General features: G+C 37.6%; 2 protein-coding genes across 5 annotated transcripts in view; one reads left to right on the top strand and one right to left on the bottom strand.

Annotated features, from left to right (window-relative positions):
* The window catches only part of NUP88 (nucleoporin 88), a 30,578-nt gene extending 20,066 nt beyond the window's left edge, over positions 1–10,512 (top strand). For all 3 annotated transcript variants that reach the window (XM_011359750.2, XM_011359749.1, XM_023530420.1), the window contains 9 exons: positions 4,127–4,217; positions 6,449–6,550; positions 8,189–8,347; positions 8,641–8,766; positions 8,868–8,933; positions 9,061–9,141; positions 9,444–9,570; positions 9,714–9,832; positions 10,271–10,512. In XM_011359750.2, the coding sequence (XP_011358052.1) occupies positions 4,127–4,217; positions 6,449–6,550; positions 8,189–8,347; positions 8,641–8,766; positions 8,868–8,933; positions 9,061–9,141; positions 9,444–9,570; positions 9,714–9,832; positions 10,271–10,334 (935 nt within the window). In that variant the 3' untranslated portion in view covers positions 10,335–10,512. The remainder of the gene's footprint in view (positions 1–4,126; positions 4,218–6,448; positions 6,551–8,188; positions 8,348–8,640; positions 8,767–8,867; positions 8,934–9,060; positions 9,142–9,443; positions 9,571–9,713; positions 9,833–10,270) is intronic.
* A 230-nt stretch (positions 10,513–10,742) lies between these two features.
* Positions 10,743–21,401, bottom strand: part of RABEP1 (rabaptin, RAB GTPase binding effector protein 1) — a 92,453-nt gene continuing 81,794 nt past the window's right edge. For both annotated transcript variants that reach the window (XM_011359744.2, XM_023530419.1), the window contains 5 exons: positions 19,306–19,495; positions 18,618–18,673; positions 15,217–15,315; positions 14,164–14,280; positions 10,743–13,438 (listed from right to left, as the gene is read on the bottom strand). In XM_011359744.2, coding sequence (XP_011358046.1) covers positions 13,337–13,438; positions 14,164–14,280; positions 15,217–15,315; positions 18,618–18,673; positions 19,306–19,495 — 564 coding nt within the window. In that variant the 3' untranslated portion in view covers positions 10,743–13,336. The remainder of the gene's footprint in view (positions 13,439–14,163; positions 14,281–15,216; positions 15,316–18,617; positions 18,674–19,305; positions 19,496–21,401) is intronic.

Here is a 21,401-nt window from a genome sequence, read left to right as displayed (position 1 = left end):
ACTGACCAAGAAATAAAAGAGAGAAGATTCAAATGACTAAAATGAGAAGTGAAAGGGGATATTACTGCTGACCTTACAAAAACATAAAAGATTATAAAAGAATAACATGAACAATTATGGCAATTAGATAACCTAGAACCTATATTTCTAGAAAGACATAGATTACGAAAACTGACTCAAGAATAAGTAAAAAATTTGAATAGACCTATAATAAGAAATTAAATTAGTAATCAAAAAACTACCCCAAAAGAAAAGCTCAGGACAAGATGGCTTCACATTTAAAGAATTACTATCAATTCTTCACAAGCTTTTCCAGAAAATACAAGAGGAGGAAACACTTCCCAACTCACTCTATGAAGTTAGTATTACCCTGATACCCAAAACCAGACAAAGATGTTCAAGAAAAGAAAACTACAAACATCTCTTATAAATATTGATGCAAAAAATCCTTAAAAAAATACTAGCAAACCAAATCCAATAACATATAAAAGTGATTATACACCAGACTGAGTGAGATTTATCCCAGGGATGCAAAGTTAGTTTAACATCCAGAAATCAATTAATGTATTACACCATATCAATGGAATAAAGGACCAAAACTGTATAATCATCTTAATAGAGAAAAACCATTTAGGAAAATATAATAGCCTTTCATGTTAAAAACACTCAAAAATCAGTAATAGAAAGGAAATTCCTTAAAATGATAAAAGGCATCGATGAAAAACCCACAGCTAACACCATACTTAATGGTGAAAAACCAAGTGCTTCCTGTACTTAGCTTTCTATTGCTGCTATAATAAATCACCACAAACTTAGTGGCTTAAAAACAACACAAATTTATTAGAGTTCTATAGGTTAGATGTCCTAGAATCATCTCACTAGGCAGAACAGTGTTCCTTTCTGAAGGCTCTAGGGAAGAATCCATTTCCTAGCCTTTTCTAGCTGCTTCTGCCTTCTTTTGCTTTAGCCCCATTTGCTATGTAACCTAACATATTCACAGGTACCGTGTGTGGATTAGAACACAGACATTTTGGAGTAGTCTATGATTCTGCCAACTACATTTCACCCCAGTGCCCCCAAAGATTCACATTAGACCGTGTGCAAAATACATTGACCCTAACATCATTATAACGACACAGAGTTCAGAATCTAAATCTCATGAGCTCAAAAGTTTCCATTCTCATCATCTAAATAATCTAAATTAAATATGGATAAGGTTTGAGTATAATCCACCCTGGGGCAAAATCTCTACCTATAGATTTATGAAACTAAAAACACCTTATCTGTTTCCAGAACACAATAATGGTACAGGCATAGGTTACAGACATTCCAGTTCAGAAGGAAAGAAAAAAAAGAACCACCAATTCTAGGCAATTTCAAAATCCAAATTTTGTTAGGTTTTAAGGCCTGGGGATAATCCTCTCAGCTTACTGCTCTGCCCTCTTCATTTTTCAGGAAAGGTAGCATTTGTTTGTAGTTGAATAGTTTTATTAGCCCATTTCCCGCCTATAGAATTTTGAAAGTAGAACAGTCTTTTCTCATCTCTGATTCTTTCAGTCCAAGCCAGCAGTGTTTCTACAAATATAAAATCTCAAGAACATTTTGGGTCTCATGTACATATCATGAAGAGTCACTATAGTAGATAAGAGGTTCATCTACAAATCTTTTCTAGATAATTTCATCTTAATTTTTGGCTTCTGATGAAGGATCTAAGTCACAGTCTCTTCAAGGAGCCTTTTGTGTGACAACATTCTGACCTTTTGATCTTTCTGAGGTATTAGCAAAAGATCGAGCAGCTACACCAGTGGCTTTTTCTCTAAAACATGCTTTCCTGACAGTGACTGTTCCTTAATTTTAGCATCTTTTGCCATCCAGATAGGCTGAGAATTTCCCAAATCATCAAGTCCTTGTTCCTTTTTTTTTTTTTTAACATTTCTTCCTTCAGTTATTTTTTCCCTCACATTTTACTGTAATCAGCAAGAAGAAACGAGGCCACATCTTCAACACTTATATTCAGCATTGTAATAGAGGATCTAGACAGGGAAATTAGCCAAGAAAAGGAAATTAAAGGTATCCATATTAGAAAGGAAAAAGTACAACTATCTTTTTTTTTGAAGATCTCATCTTTTATATGGTAAATCATAGGGGACCTACTAAAAAACTCTTTCATAAACAAGTCCAGAGAGGTTACAGGATATAAGATCAATTGACAAATATCAGTTCTCTTTCTATGCAGTAGCAATGAATAATCCAAAAGGAAATTAAGAAAACAATTCCATTTATAATAGCATCGATATTAATAAAATACTTAGGGATGAATTTAACAAAAGAAGTGCAAAACATATTCTTAAAACAAAACATTGAAAGAAATGAAAGATGGCTAACTAGATGAAAAATCATCCATGTACATGGATCAGAAAACTTATTATTATTAAATGGCATTACTCCCCAAATTGATACAGAGATCTAATGCAATCTTTATCACAATTCCACCTGGCTTCTTTGCAGAAATTGACAAGCCAGTCCTAAAATTCATGGATTTGTAAGAGACCTAGAGTAGCCAAAACAATCTTGAAAAACAAAGTTGGAGGACCCTCTCTTCCCAATTTCCAAACTTCTTAAAAAAGTATGGTAAGACAGTGTGATATTGGCATAAGGATATACAGATATAGGTCAATGGCATAAAATTGAGTCCAGAAATATACCTTTCTTTACTTTCAGTCAATTGATTTCAACACAGGTATCAAAACAACTCAGTGGGGGAAAGAATAGTCCCTTCAACAAATGGTGCTGGGACAAGTATACATCTACATGCAAAATAATGAAATTGGACCCCTACCTCACACCACACACAAAATTAACTCAAATAGATCAAAGACCTATATATAAGAACAAAAACTGTAGAACTCTTAGAAGAAAACACTATCACAAAAGTGAAAAGACAACCCACAGAATGGGAGTAAATATTTGCAAATCATATATCTGATACTGAACTTATATCTAGATTATATGAAAAACTCTTAAAACTCAATAATAAAAGGATTAATAGCCCAATTTAAAAAATAGACAAAGGATTTGAATAGACATTTTATTGATGATATACAAATAACCAATAAGCACATGAAAACATTTTAAAAAATTAGTCATGTTAATGACATCACAAAATCACAGGATAGCACTTCACACCTGCTAAAATGGCTAAAATCAAAAAAGGACAGACAATAACAAGTATTGACAAGAACGTAGAAAAATAGAGACTCATATACTGCTTATAGAAATGTAAGCATACAGTCACTTTGGGAAAACAGTCCGGCGGTTCCTCAAATTATTAAACACCTTATGACCCAGCAGTTCCACTTCTGAGTATATACTCAAGAGAAATGAAAACATTTGTCCACACAAAAACGTGTAAATGAATGTTCATATCAGCACTGTTTATAATAGCTTAATAGCCCAGTGTCCATCAACTGATGATTAAATAAATGAAATATGGTTATCTATACAATGGAATATTATTCAACAGTAGAAAGGAATGAAGTACTGACACATGCTGCAACATAGGTGAACCTTGAAAACATTATGCTAAGTGGACGAAGACAACTGCTTGTTGTATGATTCTATTTATATAGAATGTCTAGAATAGGCAAGTCCACAGAGACAGAAAAAAGATTAATGATTGTTGCCTAGGTCTGGGAGCATTGGCAGAAACGGGTGCAATTGTTCATGGGTATGGGGGTTTATTATTGGTTATACAGTTCTTTTAGTATACTAAAAACCCATTGAATTATTTACTTTTAAGTGGGTGAGTTATGTGAATTATATTTGAAAAAGCTGTTATAAAAATAAAATTGGGTTGAGTGAGGAAGAGACTGTGGAAAAGGAATGTTTTCTGGGATTGTTCTCAGTGAAACATTTCTGCATTTAGAAACTTGACCAAGGAAAACTCACTTCTCTTCTTGGGGCAGAAATCTAGACTCCTGTGGAAAGGAGATTTCTGTAAGAAAGGCATAGTCCTTAAGCAATGGTCTGAGACAGATACTTAATTGCATTTAATTAGTATTGTCAGCATTTTAATTTGGAGGCTTTGTGTGTTAACTTATACAATGTGGTAATTTATTCCTTTCAGATGAAGAAGATAAGGATAGTTTACAGGAACTTGCTACCGAACAGAAATGCTTTGTAGAGCACATCCTATGTACTAAGCCATTGCCATGCAGGTAAGAATCTTCTCTTCTTATATACACAGATAACAATTGTTTGTTTCACTAGTTCAGATACATGTGCGTGCATTACACTCACATACAGACTTACCTCTAAGAGTATCAGTTCATCAAATGTTCATCCAAAGCTCTCCCTGCTTCAGGACCACTCCATATATTGTGTTCTCTGTCTGGAAGGTATTTCCCCAGTTGCAGCCTTAGTTTGCTGTTTTCACTTGGCTAACTCTTAATTCTTCAAAAAGGGTTCCTTGATTCCGTAGTCCAACTTAGGGTTCTGTTATTCTCCCTTTTTCTGTGTAGCACATTAAAATTGATGTTTGTGTTTGTTTAATGTCTCTCACCACTACTAGAATATATGTTTCTTGAGAGCAGAGACCATGTCTGTTTCATACTATTTACTATCCCCTCATGTCTCTATACTCAGTGTCTGACAGAGTGCCTAGTAGATACTCAGTAAATATTTGATGAACAGAATAAAGGGAGATATTTAGAATGATTCCCAGGTTTCTGCCTGGGATAACTAGGTAGATATGGCACCCTCCAGAAAAGTGGGACATAGGAGAAAGTGTATTTGGGAAGACAGAAGTGTTAATGGGAGCACTTGAAGTTTTCTGTTCCTATATGATATCCAAGTGGCGGAGGCACTTGGGCATGTGGCTCTGGAGCTTCAAGTGATCTGTGCTAGCACAGTATGGATGTGAGAATTGTCAGCATTAGAATGATGACTCTGGTGAGGGTGACTCAAAAAAGGGCCTAGAATGAGTAGAGGAGACCTAAGAAGGGAGTCTTGAGCAACACTTTCTTACAATCAGTGAGTGGCGATAGAGGAGCCCAGGCCAGGAAGGAGACTCTTGCCAAGGGCTGCCAGAAAGACTGAAGGAGAATATGTCAGGGATGCCAAGGAGGAGTATGTTTCAGAGAGGAGGCAGTGGGCAGCAGTATGACGCAAGCACAGCAAAGCAGCAATATAGGGGGTTCATGGAGAACCCTGGGGAAAATACTTTTGGGGGTTGGGGAGGATAGCACCAGGTTGAAAAGTGAATGGGGAAAATAGATAATAAAATTCCACTTATGTACATTTCAAAAAACAGGTAAAATTAAATAATATTGCTTAGGAATGAATACATAGATAAAACTATAAAGCAAGAACATGAATATCATAAAAGTCAGAATAGTGATTACTTCTCTGAGGAGTGGGAAGGTTGTGATCAGGGAGGGTCGAATGGGAGATCTTATAGAACTGCAGTGTTCTAATTGTTGACCTGGATAATGGTTACAGAGTGTACTCTGTATATGTATACTCTTTGATATGCAGATATCACACTGAAAATATGAAATAAAATATTTTTAACTTCTTAGACTCCTCCTCACTACCACTCCCTCCCCCCAAATAAAAGGTGAATTGAGAGAGATAGAAGGATAATATAATTTAAAGACTGCTGATTCTAAAGGAAGGGGAGAAAGAAGAGGTTTGGGGGAGCTTAAATTACAGTGGAGAGTGTTTTGAATTGAAGGGGTGAGCATGTTTATCAGCTGAGGGTAAATAGGGAAATTTTGAAACTACAGCATTGATGGAGCAATCCTCGGAAGAGGTGAGAGGTGGCATCATCAGTCCAGGGGCAGAAATGCACTGTTGGGCATGGGATGAGCTTGAGGCAGGTCAAGTAGCGTGTTTGTTGGTAGGAAAGACATTTCCTATTGGAGGTTTTGTCAGTGAAGTGAGAACCAAGATTGACAGGGAGATGCACGCTGTGCACAGTAAATTAAGTCCTGTGACAGGTTTTGGGCTGCATTAGGTTTTTAATGTGAGATAAAGTTATTCAGTCAAGAAGTTCTGAGCACTTAATCTGGGTTGCACACTGGGCTAGGTGTACAAAGATAGCTGGGGCTTATATGCAAGCTGGGAAGAAAGGCACATAAAGAATTAACTTCATCATATCATGATAACTGCTAAGATTACAGACAGTATCATGAGGCTCTGGGTTCCTGAATGATTTATAAGTCAGAGGCCTCTTATCAGAGACTAGTAAGTGACAGCTTGTTTCAAAGCAATCAGAACTGTAAGAATTACAGGCTTCCAAGTCACCACCTCTGAGGTTACTGCACTGACAGTATGTCCCAGGCAGCTCTTAGCCCAGACCTGAGAAGGTGACCTCAGCCATGTTGTTGCTTTTGGCTCCATTGCACTTGCTGTTTTATAACCTAACTGTGCCTATGTGTTTTCCCAGGCAGCCAGCTCCGATTCAAGGATTCTGGATTGTTCCTGACATTCTGGGGCCCACAATGATCTGTATCACCAATACCTACGAATGTCTCATAAGGCCTTTATTGTATGTACCATTTTGTATTCCCCACACAACTCATTAAGTCTGCAAAATCTATGCTGAGAAAATGCCCTTAGTAACTGGCTTAAAGATACTTGCTTTATGCTTTGGCTTCTGACTTGAGGGTTGGAAGGGTAGATAGTTCTCTTGCTTCTGACATGTCTGGAAGGATTTATTTTAGGCGTGATTTCTATATTCTTCGGCTAATTGAGAGTCAAAAGCTTTACTTCATTCAAAATATGGGAAGAAATACTAAAAATAAATACTGAACTCCACTAAGATGAATTAGATTTAGTGCTTATCAAGCTCTGTGTGCCAGGCTTAGAAGTCAGGGCATTTACCTGTATTGTCTCCTGTAATCAGAGCAACCCTGCAAGGACAGCACTGTCAGTCATCCCCATCTTGTTGAATAGGGAACAGGGCTCAAGAGATTAAGTAAACGATGAAGTAACACATTGAGCTAGGTTGCAAATACAGAACTTTCTGACTCCAGAGTCCATACTCACACTTTAATTTCTTTATCTCTGCTAGCCTCAGGGACATCACAAAATATGTAAACTCTAGAAAACAAGTGATATATAGCTGAACTCATAATCTTCCTCCTTAAGGAACTCAAATTAAGCTATAAGCACCATTTTTCAACAGCCCTGGAATATCATTCTTGAATTCTATAAATGTAGGAATAGGAGTCCCTAACGAGCTACTGGCATTGAACACTAGACTGCCCATGCCCCAATCTCTTGATGTCAGTTCAAAGCATGTGTTTCTAGACACTGACGTAGTTCTAAATACTGCCGTTAATTTACTAGCCAAAGAATTCCTATGCTCTTTGCAGATTGACAAGGTATACTATTTGGAAAGGAAAATAACTATCAATTTTGTTACTTAAACTAAAAGTGACTAAAAAGTAATGAGATCAGTGAGAATAAAAGTTCCTTTTTGCCTCAAATATATTTTAAAAAAACCCATCCTACCTTTTGTGAAATAAGACCTACTCATGCTAGGTTACTTCAGAATAAAAACGTGAATCCAAAAGGAAAACTCACAAATATTAGTTATCTAGATATGTTCAAGTCATGTTTCTGCTAACTCCCTGAAATACAAGTTTATAAAATGTTATTGCTTAGCAAATTCCCAGATTATTGCATTCAAAGTAAATCACTTACCATACTGTTAACATTTAGTCTTTCAAGCTTTCTGAAATTGCTATTGTTAATATTTATAATATTTGAGTGAATGTGAATGTCGTATATACAGTTGTTACCTGGCTGAATGTTGATTTTGACTAAATCCAAATTATACCTAGGAAATGAGTGATTCATTTATGTGTGTGACTGGCTTATAACTGACTCTCAAATCCTTGTAATAAGAGTCCATGATGAATTTATACTTTTGTGCTGTCCTGATCTTTACAAAAAGAATTTGAAGTGACAGAGTTTAAAATGCTTTGACGAATGGTAGCATTGGTAGAACAAGGGGATATCTTCCCTAGGTGACCTATTCAAGGTAGAAAACATGCATTCTAGTACTCTTACACAGTAACACTGTGTTTCTTAGATTCTCAAGGTTTTGGATAAATGTGGTTTATGCTTTTTTATAATACTTACAGTAAATAACTCCATGGTAGATTTATTTATTTTGCAGAAGCACGGTCCATCCAGTATCTCCTCCCCTGCTTTGTACCCAAGAAGATGTTGAAGTGGCAGAGTCTCCCCTCCGAATTCTGGCTGAAACCCCAGATTCCTTTGAAAAGCATATTAGAAGCATTTTGCAACGTAGTGTTGCAAATCCAGCATTTTTGAAGTATGGGCTTTGGGTGTTTAAGAACTGGTTCCCTTCTGTTTTCATATTTACTGTTCATCCTTTCTGTTCTCAGCTACTTACTTCATTTTATGTACTTTTTACCATAATGGAGTTAGAAGAGACATAGGGCATATTTAATGAGCTGCTGAATAGAGGGAGGATAGATATCAATAGAGGCATGAGAATGATAAAACAGGAAGTATAAAAAGTGAAAAAAAACGGTTGTGACGTGAGTCTATTTTTAGTTGTTTTATTCAGCAAAGGAAAGTAATGGTAGAAATTTTTTTTTAAAGGTCATCTGAAAAAGATACAGCCCCTCCTCCCGAAGAATGTCTTCAGCTTATCAGCAGAGCCACCCAGGTGTTCAGGGAACAGTATATTCTTAAACAGGACCTGGCAAAGGAGGAGATACAGCGGAGGTAGGATGGCCTTTGCTTATGTATCAGCTCCTAGACAGTAGCTGACCCTATATAATGGCCTAGACCAGCTTCTGATTACATTTCTTTTTTTGCTCTTGAAGGGTCAAATTACTATGTGACCAAAAAAAGAAACAACTAGAGGATCTCAATTGTTGTCGGGAGGAAAGGTAAGTGCCAAAACAAGGGAGGAAAAAACAGTAGTTCAGTAAGACTGGAACTGTATCTCACCTGGAAATGCTGGACCACATTAATCATCAGGGTGGACCCCAAGAGTCTTGGTTTTTATGCCACTAGGAAAAGTCTACGGGAAATGGCTGAGCGCTTAGCTGACAAATATGAGGAAGCCAAGGAAAAACAAGAAGATATCATGAACAGGTCAGTGTATTGTACAACATTCAGTTCTATACTCAAGTATTCCTAGTGCTGTTAAGTACTCAGGTATTAACAGTGTTAAGGAAAATTGGCCTAGAGCGCATACTCTGAGGCCTACAGAATTGAATTGATTCCCCTCTCTCCTCTGAGGTATGTTAGGTAAGACAGTGCAGTGATGCTTTCCCCTAACCTATCCTGTAGGAGCCCCCTTCACAGACACCAGATTCGTGAGTTAGATCTTTAGTTATAATTGTGTTTCTCCTGAGTAGCAGAGATCCTGAAATGTTTTCTTACCTTTTCTAAAGGATGAAAAAAGTACTTCACAGTTTTCATTCTCAACTCCCAGTTCTCTCTGATAGTGAGAGAGACATGAAGAAAGAATTACAACTGATACCTGATCAACTTCGACATTTGGGCAATGCCATCAAACAGGTAGGAATGGATGCAGGGTGACTAAATTTTGTATTTTTTTAAGTTTTGTTCGGCAGAAAATAATTTTATAAAACAGACAAATACATACTATGAAAACATGTATCAAACCATAGCCAAAAAACCTGTTCCGTTTGATACTTCAGGTCACTATGAAAAAAGACTATCAGCAGCGAAAGATGGAAAAGGTACTGAGTCCTCAAAAACCCACCATTACTCTCAGTGCCTACCAGCGAAAGTGCATTCAGTCCATCCTCAAGGAGGAGTAAGTAATACTACAAATTTATTATTGCAAGGTAGCTTTTCTTTTGCAATAAATATGCCAAAACCAACCTTCCTCTGCTCAGATAAGATTACTTGGCACTTGCATTTCTAGTAATTACTGGAATAGGAGCCATGTGATAGATAAGGACTTAAGAGATGAATATGGTGGATCAAAAATGATGAGTTTCTTGCTACTATGATTTTGTTGTATATGTTCAGTGAGTATATTCAAAAATATTTCCAGCAGTTGTAGTACTGTTTGCCGCTTTTAGCTTTAAATGAATAGTAAACATCATTACTATCCATCTGAAACCTTATTTACACTATTAATTTTAGCATAGCACTTCTATTTCAACATTACTAAATTCTTAAGAATCAATATTAATGGCTTATTAACTCATTGTATTCCTTAAAATTGAGTGGCTTTATGATTTTACAGGGGTGAACACATAAGAGAAATGGTGAAGCAAATTAATGATATCCGAAATCATGTAAACTTCTGACACCACCAGGAACAGATTCACACCTGAAGTTAACACAAGTGAAGGCCTAAACTCATATTGTAAAACATTATCTAATTTATAAAGAAGCATTTGGGGTGAGCTTTGGTGTGGTTCATCGTTTTTTATACTTTTCTTGTTTCATAATTATTGAATAAATGCTTTTATTTAAAAATTGGAATGTGCTTTATATATAAGCTGAAGTTTATTGTATTCAGCAAGGGCCTAGGATTTTAAAAAAAAAAAAAAGCCTGAGACTTTCAGCTGCACACTGCCAGATCTCCATGAACCCTAATGAATGAATTTTCTCCGTAGTTAAAAAAAATGAGCTGCATTTTAAAGTAGCTGCACAGAAATCTGACTCGGAAGAAGGACAGGACATTAGAATTCAAAGGAAAAGGCCACACAGTATACTAGGCAGCAGCTTTTTTAATTTGAACACTTTCTTCTTAAGGACATGCCTTCAGTACAGTTAACAAATGATTACATCTGAAACCTGCTTAGAGCCCAGCCCAGGCTCCACAACTGCAAGGCCACTGCTGGCTCACTTCTCTGACAGGCAGTATTACATTTCAGAGCCAAGTCTGGCTGTGCACCATTTCTTAATGTGTTACTGAGTGAACAAGGTACAGGTGTAGGACCTCAGAGAGAGAAAAGAGACAAATAAGTTGGTATGCAGTATATGGTTTTGCCCTCCATTTTCTTTAGGTAATCTTTTTATACCTGCCAATCTGAGTTCTGAAAGGTAATACTGTACCTGCCTAGAAATGGCTGAGTGACTGCCAATTAAAAGCCACATGGTAAGGTAGGTTACAGGTAGGAGGTAAATCAGGTTAGACATGCGTGACAGCACGTGTGTACAGACTGAATACAAGCACAGGAACACTCGTGAAACCCAACTGATCTTTTCTGTCTAAATGGGCTAGATCCCACCTTCTAAATTAGTTTCCTATTTAAATAGAAAACTCAGTTTAAAGTGTTCCCTGCCAGGATAGTATCACAATAGTTTATTTCATACTAGAAATAGATTAACAAAACCTAGAGTCTCAGTTCAGGTTTTTCTAGGCTATTTTCTCAACAAAGTGGGTTCCAACAGTTTGCATCTGCCACGGTAGAGACCGCGATTCTCGAATCATGATTTTACTGGCCCAGTACCATCTCATGGAGAAAAACATCTGCTAGGTGTCTCAGCAGAGCAGTTCCTTGGGATCTGTAGTTCAGTTCAGGAAGACTATGAGTTACCCATCCTGATTTACAGTGCCAATTTTAATAATCTGAAACAAATTAGCTCAGGGATTACCCAAAGGACTAGTCATATAATTTAAACAGACTGCATTTTGGAATAAAATTCCTTGTAACTCAATGAGGATACATGTTTTCTTTATCTAAACCAAGTAGTACTTTATACAAAGGGACTTTAAACCAATTAAAATGTTTCATGCATGGCAAGCCTATAGCACTATTTCCATAATTAGTATGTACTTTTAAATGCATAATCATGAATGCAAGACTACCACAATAACCCAAGGAATGAGGTATGTAGTCCTTATCTTGTCCCATGGAAGACAGAAGTAAAGATCTTTAGGATTAGTCCATAATGACTTCATTTCTAACAAAAGACCATTCACTTTAAACCATAAGGTTGATAGTGGCTTTAAGTGAGCCAAACAATCTACTTAATCCACTTAATTCCCATAAAGTTTCTTCAAATACCCTGCTGTTAAATAACACCAATCACAAAAGTTATTTGAAAACAATTTCACTTTTGAACCATCTGTGTGATGAATTAAACAGTATAGCCTTTCACTGGCTAATACTACTGCAGCAGGTGAACAGCAAACATGAATCCATTCTTTGTGCTTTCCTCAACACTTCATAAGGCTAAGGCTAAGGCAGCCTGTTCACTGAGGCTTTCTCTTACATAGGAAAAGAATCTAACCTCGTAGAAATGACAAAGCAGATTTCCAACCTGACGAACATACTAACTGGGTTTTCTCCAACTTCATAAGCATTATCACACTCCAGGTCTAAATTATAAAAGAGAAATACAAAATAGGTGTCTGTCAAACCTAGTTATCACCATTTTTGTATTTGATACTTTTAAAACAAACAGTACTCAGGCCCACTGATTTGAGTTGAAAATAAGCAGATTTATAAATTTATAAATACTAGATGTTGCCAGACATTGCTTGCTTTATTAATATTTTTTCCACTGATCCAATAACTAAAACAGTTTTCAAAAGAGTAGCTGGTACCAGTTCAGCTTGACTCTGGTACCTGTGGGCCCACAGAATTCATCCAGGCAGCAAAAAAGTGCTTCCAAACAGTTTCTTGTGCTTTTCCTTTAACCTCAACTTCCAATACATACAGCCCCAGCCAAGTTTTCAAATTCTCATAATTCAGTTCTTGAATTTGGTTTTGTTTGCCACTGTCTTATGGTTCTCAGGCAAGTTTCAGTAGCATTTAAGGTCCTCCAATACAAGATAAAATGGTTAAAAGTACTGAGCTAGGAAATACAGTCTCTAGCCAATGGCCTGCTCTCAAACTTCATATTTTAATATAAAATATTCATACAGCATCTACACCTGTCTGCTAACTGAATACTATTACTGATGAACTCTAGACAACAGGAAAAAATTCTCTCTTCCAATATCTATGAACAGGAAATGTAATTCCAAACACTATTGGGATGGTGCTTTAGGGTAGGGAAATGTTGGATTATGCAGGCAAGGAAACAGCACTTTCTCCATCACCAACTCTGATCACACACCCACTGGAATCAAGTCCGGAGTCCCCTTTGTGCTCCCATGTGAAAGGTCTTTTTGTTGCAAATTACCCTGGCTGTTTGCTGTTCCTGTGTTGCAGTCTTCTCCCACTAGAAATAAGCATTTCTCCATTCTTCCTTTTTTTGTGACTTCTTCAGTTAAGAGTTAAATAATAATTAATGTTGCTCTAAAGATGAGTTAAAAACCCAAAGTGCAGGCTAGAGTCCTGCTATGAGGGTGTCATGTCTCAGGCAGCTGGTTAATGTCTGTCAGTTTGGTATCATTCAGAATTGCCCGTACTCTCTCCAAGGAGTCTGCTTGCCGGATCCGCTCTAACTGCACCTGGAGAAACAATACAGTGAGATAAGTGCAGATGGTTCCTGTCTAGATTTTCTGAAGTTTACTTTGATTGGTTTAGCTGAGATGGAGCAAATCCCAAAAGCAGCCGTGTAACAGACCCAGTGTAAGATAGTGGGACTATGGAGGTAAATGAGAACCCTGAGAACCCACAGTACAGTTGGGGGCGGGGAGGGGAGACATAGAGAATTTCAGCACAATATTCTAAATGTCAGTGTAGACACAGCATTCATCAAGTGCCAAGGCAGCATGGGGAGGTGGTGGACCGCTGTAGCCCAGCCTGAGGGCCTAGAGAGGGTCCCATGGGCCTTGAAAGGAGTAAAGAAGTAATGAGACAATGATGCCTACCAAAGGAACTACTGTGCTGTGGGCAAGGAATCACAAGTAGTTAAAATACATTAGAACATAAAATGTACAATGTAAGGCAGAGAGATGAAAAGAATGTTGAGATAGGCCTGGTTAGGAAGGGTTACATGGTATGTGAGGACTTTATACTTTACTCTTAAGGACCAGCAAGGTATAGAGGGAAAGGGAGACAAGTCTGAAGTACACACCTGGTTTCTGGTTTGAATGACCAGATAGGTATCTGGGCTGGGGTAGGGGTAGCCATAGTCTCTAATCCTCTGGTCAAGTCAAGATTGGCAAATTCTCCTGCGTACCAAGACACCTTAAAGTGCCTTAGTGCTCTGAGGGTTCCCCAAATCACTCACCTGAAGAGTCTGAGAAAGCTTTACAAAATCTCTCTGGACTTGTTCACTGACATCTAGTTCTGTCTGCAACCTCTGAGCTTTGTTCTTCTCTTCAAACATTAGTTGTTCACTGGTAACCTAAATAATACAAGTTTTGAATGAGGATTAATGCCCAACAGCCATAAGTCAGACTCACTTAGGAAATCTAGGAACTCGCAGTCTCCTACTACTAGAGAGAAGAGGTGGGTATCCATCATATTCCTAGATCCTTTATCTCTCTTTATCTCTAAGGCAAAGGTGTAAGCTCCCTAAGCTACTTGCTCTAGGTCCCTAAAATGAAATGAGTTTGAAAGCCAGAATAAAAAATGACTTAAAGTACCACACACACACACCCATCACTCCCAAGAGCCTGGTGACAGTGATTAATCATCAAAAAGCAGCTGCTAAGATCAGTAGCTACCACAGTAACAGAGAGAGAAACTTTGGGGATTTCCTCTGACAGTCAAGCATCTGCCAGGAAAATTCTCAGTATGCTCCAGGCAGCCCCAGCTATCTCCAATCTTTCTTACAAAGATACTTCAGTAGGACTACATGGCAGCATTTCTAAAAACAAAGGACCATTGAAGAACATGTACATAGTGTTTGTACACACAGCTCACTGAGACTTTCTAAGAAACCCCACCCACAATTAGCCTCATGCACTTTTAGTCTAACTAGATCATCTTAGGCAGCAAATATGGTTCAATGAAATATCTGATAGATCAGTCAAATGGAATGACTTTCAAAGCAGTGCTGCTATCTACGGGCAATTCCAAGTTTGGTTCATGGCCCTTTTTTAACACAATGCCAAAAACACCAGTAAGGTCTATGACACAGGCCTCCAAAGCTGGCAGTGTGGAGATTTGAACCAACTCTAATAAAATTTCATTTCATTTTCTTTCTGCAAGCAGATAGTCTTGACAACTTTCAGAAGGTGGCACTATTCAAAGAAGCATTATATTTTTTTCAACGGGCAAGATGTAATCCTACATTCTCAGCGCAGCTTTTTTATTAAATTACCAACAAAAATATCACCTTAGCAGCGGTCTCTTTCTTTAATTGTTCTTCCAAAGTGATTTTCATTTCCTGGAGGCTTTCAAGCTGTTGAGATTTCTCTCTTAATGTGGATTCCAACTGTGGAAGTAAGAAGGAAAAGCGGAAACTCAGAAACTCCCTGCAGGTCACAGCACACTGCCTGGAGGAACCTGCAGCCTGGAGAATTATGCCCAAGTTCTCAGGTCCTCCTAGGCCTTGGACGCTGGCTGTACCTGTAATGCTCTTCTCACCCTTTGGTCTCTGTGAATCTTTTATTTATTCTTCAAGACCTATTTCTTTCATTAAACATTTATTAGGCACTTACTAAGGTCTGAAGATGGAGAAATCAGGAGACTGACATGTAACTAAATAATTCTGACATGTGAACATGGAGGATAAAGCTTTTAATTCTGCCAGAAAAGTTGAGAAGGGTTTCCTTGCAGAGACGACATTTGACTCTTAAAAGATGAAAAATTTTACAGGGGAAGGAAAGGAGTGGTAAGAAGGCCATGATGGAGAGAGAGACTCCAAAAAGAGGGAGTGGAAGACATAAATAAAAATGTGTTCAGGAACTGTGGAGAGTTTTTGTTAAGCTACAGCACAGAGTGCTGGGGCCCTGGAGACTGAGGCTGGGGTAGCAGTGGTGAGGCACAACAGCTGGGCTGAAGAATAAGGACTTGATCCTGGAGATAAAGGGAACCACTGGAGGGTTTTTCACCAGACTGGGACATAATTTATACTTTTTAAAGGCTACCTTGGTTTCATTATAAAGATGAAATGGAATGGGATATATTTTAGAGGCAGGGAAAGAAGTTAGCTCTTAAAATAAGCCTGGGAGAACTGAAGTCTGAACCTAAACAGTAGCAGCAACAGTAGAAAGGCTGGGACACAGTTACAGTGCTGGTATTTTCTGCCAGTGCAACCTCCATAGCAGAGTGGAGGCAGAAGCCAGACTGCAGCAGGATGAGGACTGACTGAGAGGTTAGGCTGTGGAGATTACTCTTTTAAGAATCTTGGTTATAAAGGGAAGAAGACAGATTGGTAGCTTGAGAGAGAAGTATAACCCCCCCAAAAAAGAAACTTTTCTTCTCTTAAAGGGAAATATCTGAGCATGTTTATGTGTAATGGAAAAAACCAATGAGATAAAATACTAATGACTGAGCAGGGAAGACTGAGAGGATTAAGGAAAAGATGTGAGGGGTTCAGTCAAAGCACAAGTGCAGTGATAGCACACTGGTCAGAAACAGGTCATTTTCTCTGAAGAAACCAGAGAGAAGGCTGAGAAGAAAAGTAAGAGAACAAGTAATTCAAGGGCCAGGAAGCTAACGGTGGCCCTGCTGATGACAGGGGTAAAAGGCCACCATCTGCTGAGTTGGGAGGTGAGTGTGACTATCTGAAACAACTACTGTAAAGAACAGAAGGGAATACACGCAAAAAAAAGACCATCTTCTTACACCGTATATGAGAATAGACTCAAATAGATTAAAGACTTAAATATAAGACCCGAAACCATAAAACTTCTAGAAGAAATCATAGGCAGTAAACTCTGACATTGCTATTAGTAATTTTTTTCCTGATCGATCCCCTCGGGCAAGGGAAACAAAAGAAAAAATAAACAAATGGGACTACATCAAACTAAAAAATTTTGCACAGCAAAGGAAACCATCAACAAAACAAAAAAGACAACCTACTGATTGGGAGAAGATATATGCCTATGATACATCTGATAAGGGGTTAGTATCTAAAATTTTAAACTCATACAACTCAATGACAAAAAAAAATAATCCAATTAAAAAATGGGCAGAAGACCTAAATAGGTATTTCTCCAAAGAGGAAATACAGATGGCCAATAGACATATGAAAAGACGCTTAAGGTCACTAGTCATCAGAGAAATGTAAATTAAAACTACAATGAGATTTCACTCACACCTGTCAGAATGGCTATCATCAATAAAACAAAAAACAAGTGTTGGAGAGGATGTGGAGAAAAAGGAACCCCTGGACACTGTTAGGGGGTTTGGAAATTGGTACAACCATTATGGAAAAGAATTTGGAGGTTCCTCAAAAAATTGAAAATAGAACTACCTTTTGACCCAGCAAATGCACTTCTGGATATTTATCCAAATAAAACTAAAACACTGATTCATAAAGATCTATGCACCCCTATATTCACAGCAGCGCTATTCACAATAGCCAAGATATGGAAGCAACCTGAGTGCCTGTCAATAGACGAACAGATAAAGAAGTTATGGTAAATAATATACAATGGAATATTACTCAGCCATAAAAATATCTTACCATTTGCAATGCCATGGATGGACCTTGTGGGTATTATGCTGAGTGAAATACGTGAAAGAAAGACAAGTACCATATGATTTCACTTATATGTGGAATCTAAAGAACAAAAGAAATGAATGAACTAAATGAAAACAGACTCACAGAGAAGAAACTGGTGGAAGGGGGTTGGAAGTGGGTGAAAAAGGTGAAGGGATGAAGAATGGAAGGGAGACAACTAAGGGACAAATGAAAGGCTGAGTGTAGCACTTGAGTCCCAATAGACGACATGAGCATTCAGTGTTACTAATTCCAGTGACTTCAGCAGCTTGGGACAGGTGCAGAGAAGGTGGACACTAGGATTAATCCAGAGTTGGGCAGTATCGAGTGAAGGCAGCAAAAAGACAAGGAATCAGGACCTGCGGGTGTTGGTTTGAGACTAAGCAGCAAGCCATGTAATATGCAGCTTAGAAGAAAGCAAAGCTATGAGGAAGTTGCTGAAACCAGGAGAAAAGGAAAAGTTCAGGGACTGAAGGTCTGAATGAGGTACTAAGACAGATGGACCTATGGGATTAAGGACTAGAAGGATAATAAACCAGGGTCAGGGAATGTGAGGCTGGAGTGAGATGTCAAATGTGGGGCTTGGTGCAGTTAAGAGTATGGTAAGGAAGGGCTGAGTAGAAGTGAAGGTCATTGAGGCAATGAACAATGAGGCCAGGAGTTGAAAGGTGTCACCTACCAAAAGTGTCAATGTTGTCTAAGAGAAGAGGACTCTAAGCCAGCTAGAAAACATCATCTGTTTGTAAAAGCTTTTGTACATATTTCTACTATAGCTTTAAGTATATATCATGTCACAACCATGCCTTGCCTGTCTTCCCACTAGAATGGAAACTCCAGGCGGCAGTCACATCTTAGTCTTCCCCATACCTCCTCCAGTGAATATGTGGCCTGACACAGAGCAACGGACTCTCAATAATGTCTTATCTTGCTGTATTTTTCCCACTAGACAGTTCTTTGAAGGCAGGGACATGTCGTAACTATATTTTATCCCTTGGGTCTAGCACAAGTAGGATTCAATAAAGAACTGCTGGTTGCTGATAGAATCATTTTGAAACTCTGAAACTCACCTGTCCTTTTTCTATTTTTATTCTTTCTAATTCAGCTCTTAAGCTAGAAATGGAAGCTAGAAGGAAAAAAGAGGGAGAAGTGTTGGCATTCATTGATTATTGTGCAATTTAATTTTTTTTCTTACAACTCCCCTTTCTACCATAACCTCAGTCTCATATAATGACTCAACATATACTGAACACAGTGGGGGGAAAACCCAACACCCCTTTCTCAGTTATCCCTAATCAATGAGCATCACAATCAAGCTCAGGTAAAGGCAGAGTCCACATGAGTGAACACTGTGTCATAAATTCCCTCTACACACAAATATCCACTGGGATGTGGAGCAGAGATATTCCCAGCAGGAGTCTGTTAACACATCAAAGTTCTGCAAAGAAACACCACCCATCTAGTCACGTTCCCCGGTGGGCTGGGTTCAAGTACTGAGTTTCCTATCTATAAGCAGCTGCCAGAGAGGCCATTAGAGCTTCTAAAAAGAATGAGTTTGGGAGGTTTTTTTTTTTTTACTCCCAATTACTGAATATATCAGAACATTTGGAAAAATAGACCGAATCCTTACTTAACTCTTTCCTATTCTTTTCTGTTTTCCACGCTCTATAACCACATATTCCTACTTATAATCAGAAAAAAAAAAGCTCTATTTAGTGCCTCCAATTCTAAACTACATCACTTCACTTTTATCTTCACCTATTTCTTCCTTGCAGTTTTCTATTTCTAGCTGCAGAGTTTCTTCAAGGTTTTCTTTTAAACACTGTTCTGCTTGAATCTGCTCTTTTAGGAAAAGTATTTCAGCCTTCAGCTTTTCTTCCATGTGGTCTGCTGCTGTCCGCACATTAATGATGTTCTCACGGTATTTTAATACCAACTCCCGAAGTGCCTAGATTCAAGAAACAAATGGTTACTGGATTTGTGAGGGTAAAAGAAAATAAGCAAAAGAAACTAAAGATTTTTCTGCAATCAGAATTTCAGATTTTTTAAAACTGTTCAAAATTAAAGACTTTCAACTCCAATCCACTTGGGGGTTCAAGGGGCAGGTGTCATGTCATGTCAACATTCAGTATATTATAGAAGTAAAACAACATTTCCAGCCATAAAAAATGTGTAGTGTGTGAACTATATATTTTTCCCTCAAACTTGTTTAATCAGAAAAATAAAAACATTAAAAGTGACTTACAATGTGGGATTCACTATGAATAGCTTAGGGGTTTCTACTATTACTTGCTTAAATTTGAGGTGAGTCAGGGTATGAAGACCAAAAAGAAACCCAGAAGCAAGCGTGAACTCTAAGATAAAATTTATTTACTTATTCGAACACTTCTTGAACATATGCCACAAGCAAAGTACTATGTTAGGCCAGAGGCAAGTATGGCAAAGTGTGGCTTTCTAAGATGATCAACTGTTTGTTATAATAAATTCAGCTTAAATCTTACTTTTCCCCTATATTTTAGTTGTCTTATTTTAAAAATCCTCCCAAGTGTATCCCAAGGCAACTCTAAAACAAAACCCGGGATTCTTAGATAACTGCCAACAGTATATAAATTAAAGAACAGAAGAAAAGAGGAATTAAAAAACTAACAAGAAATGTTTCATAAGACTTACTGACGAAGCAGGTCTAAAAATCAAGGCTTATAGGCTAGACTGGTTACATCTTTCAAGAATTCTTGGAATTTTTTAAAATCTAAGAACAAAATGTCTCTAGAGAACATGGAAGAGTAGAATCTTTCCTGACAAAAAAGAAAAGTTTAACAGAGGTGGAAAGTAGTATTCTGATGGCAAAACTAGACAGGTCTCCAAAACTTTCCCCTTGATGAGCTCAGTCACCAAGTCAGAAAGGAGAGCACTCTCCTGAGAGTGCCAGTAACCACACGCTCAGGAAGGTTAGGGCATGAGAGGGAAAGCAAGGAGTTAATGGCAAGGTAGGCAATGGAGCTCTTGTGAACGAGTAAAAGAAAAACCAAAAATAACAGTTAATGTTAATGTGTGTATACAGGAAGAAAGAAAAAAGAGTGAGGTCCAAATTGCAGAGGTTGCAGAGGCAGGATTAGGGAAAACTTACTTGCCGAACTATAAATTTATATGATGTTTGATTTTTAAATGATTTTTAACAATTAAAATTCTTTTTTTAAAAGAGAACAAACAGCTTTTAAAAGTAATGTTTTTCTATTTTGTTTTGAAAATTGTTCTAAGAAATCTCATCTTTGCCTATACTGTTTATAGTGTTTACTTGGGTTTAGCCTAAGATGACATTTTTTAATATGTTAAAGGATTTTAAAATGTATGGGTAATAAAGGTTGGAGAAGGTTAAGGAGACCATTATAAATGTCTCAGGAAAATTCTGGTTTGCAGCCCAGATTCACCTAGCCACAAAAGAACAGAAGTGACTAAAAGTGTCATAAAAGTTACTGGAAGTCAGGAGGATGAGGATGGCATACCCTTTTAAGTGCTAAATAGAAAAACAAACATCAAAAGGAGCCAATGCATTCTCAATATGGTCCTATAAGAATAATTTATAGACCTTTGACTTGGCAAAGGATTCTTAGATATGACACTGAAAGCATGAGCAACAGAAGAAAAAAATCAGTAACTAGACTTCATCAAAATTAAAAATTTGTGCTTCAAAGGATGCTATCAAGAAAGTGAAAAGACAGATGGGAGAAAATATCTGCAAATCATTTACCTGATAAGGAACTTGTATTGAGAATATATAAAGAACTCTTATAACTCAATAATAATTTAAAAAATTTCAAGTGAGCAAAGGATCTGAATAGATATTTCTCCAAGGA

The sequence above is a fragment of the Pteropus vampyrus genome, unplaced genomic scaffold (genome assembly GCF_000151845.1).
Source record: "Pteropus vampyrus isolate Shadow unplaced genomic scaffold, Pvam_2.0 Scaffold50, whole genome shotgun sequence".
Classification (NCBI taxonomy): Eukaryota; Metazoa; Chordata; class Mammalia; order Chiroptera; family Pteropodidae; genus Pteropus; species Pteropus vampyrus.
The sequence above is the reverse complement of the archived record's forward strand: the minus strand, read 5'-3'. Positions and strand labels throughout refer to the sequence as shown.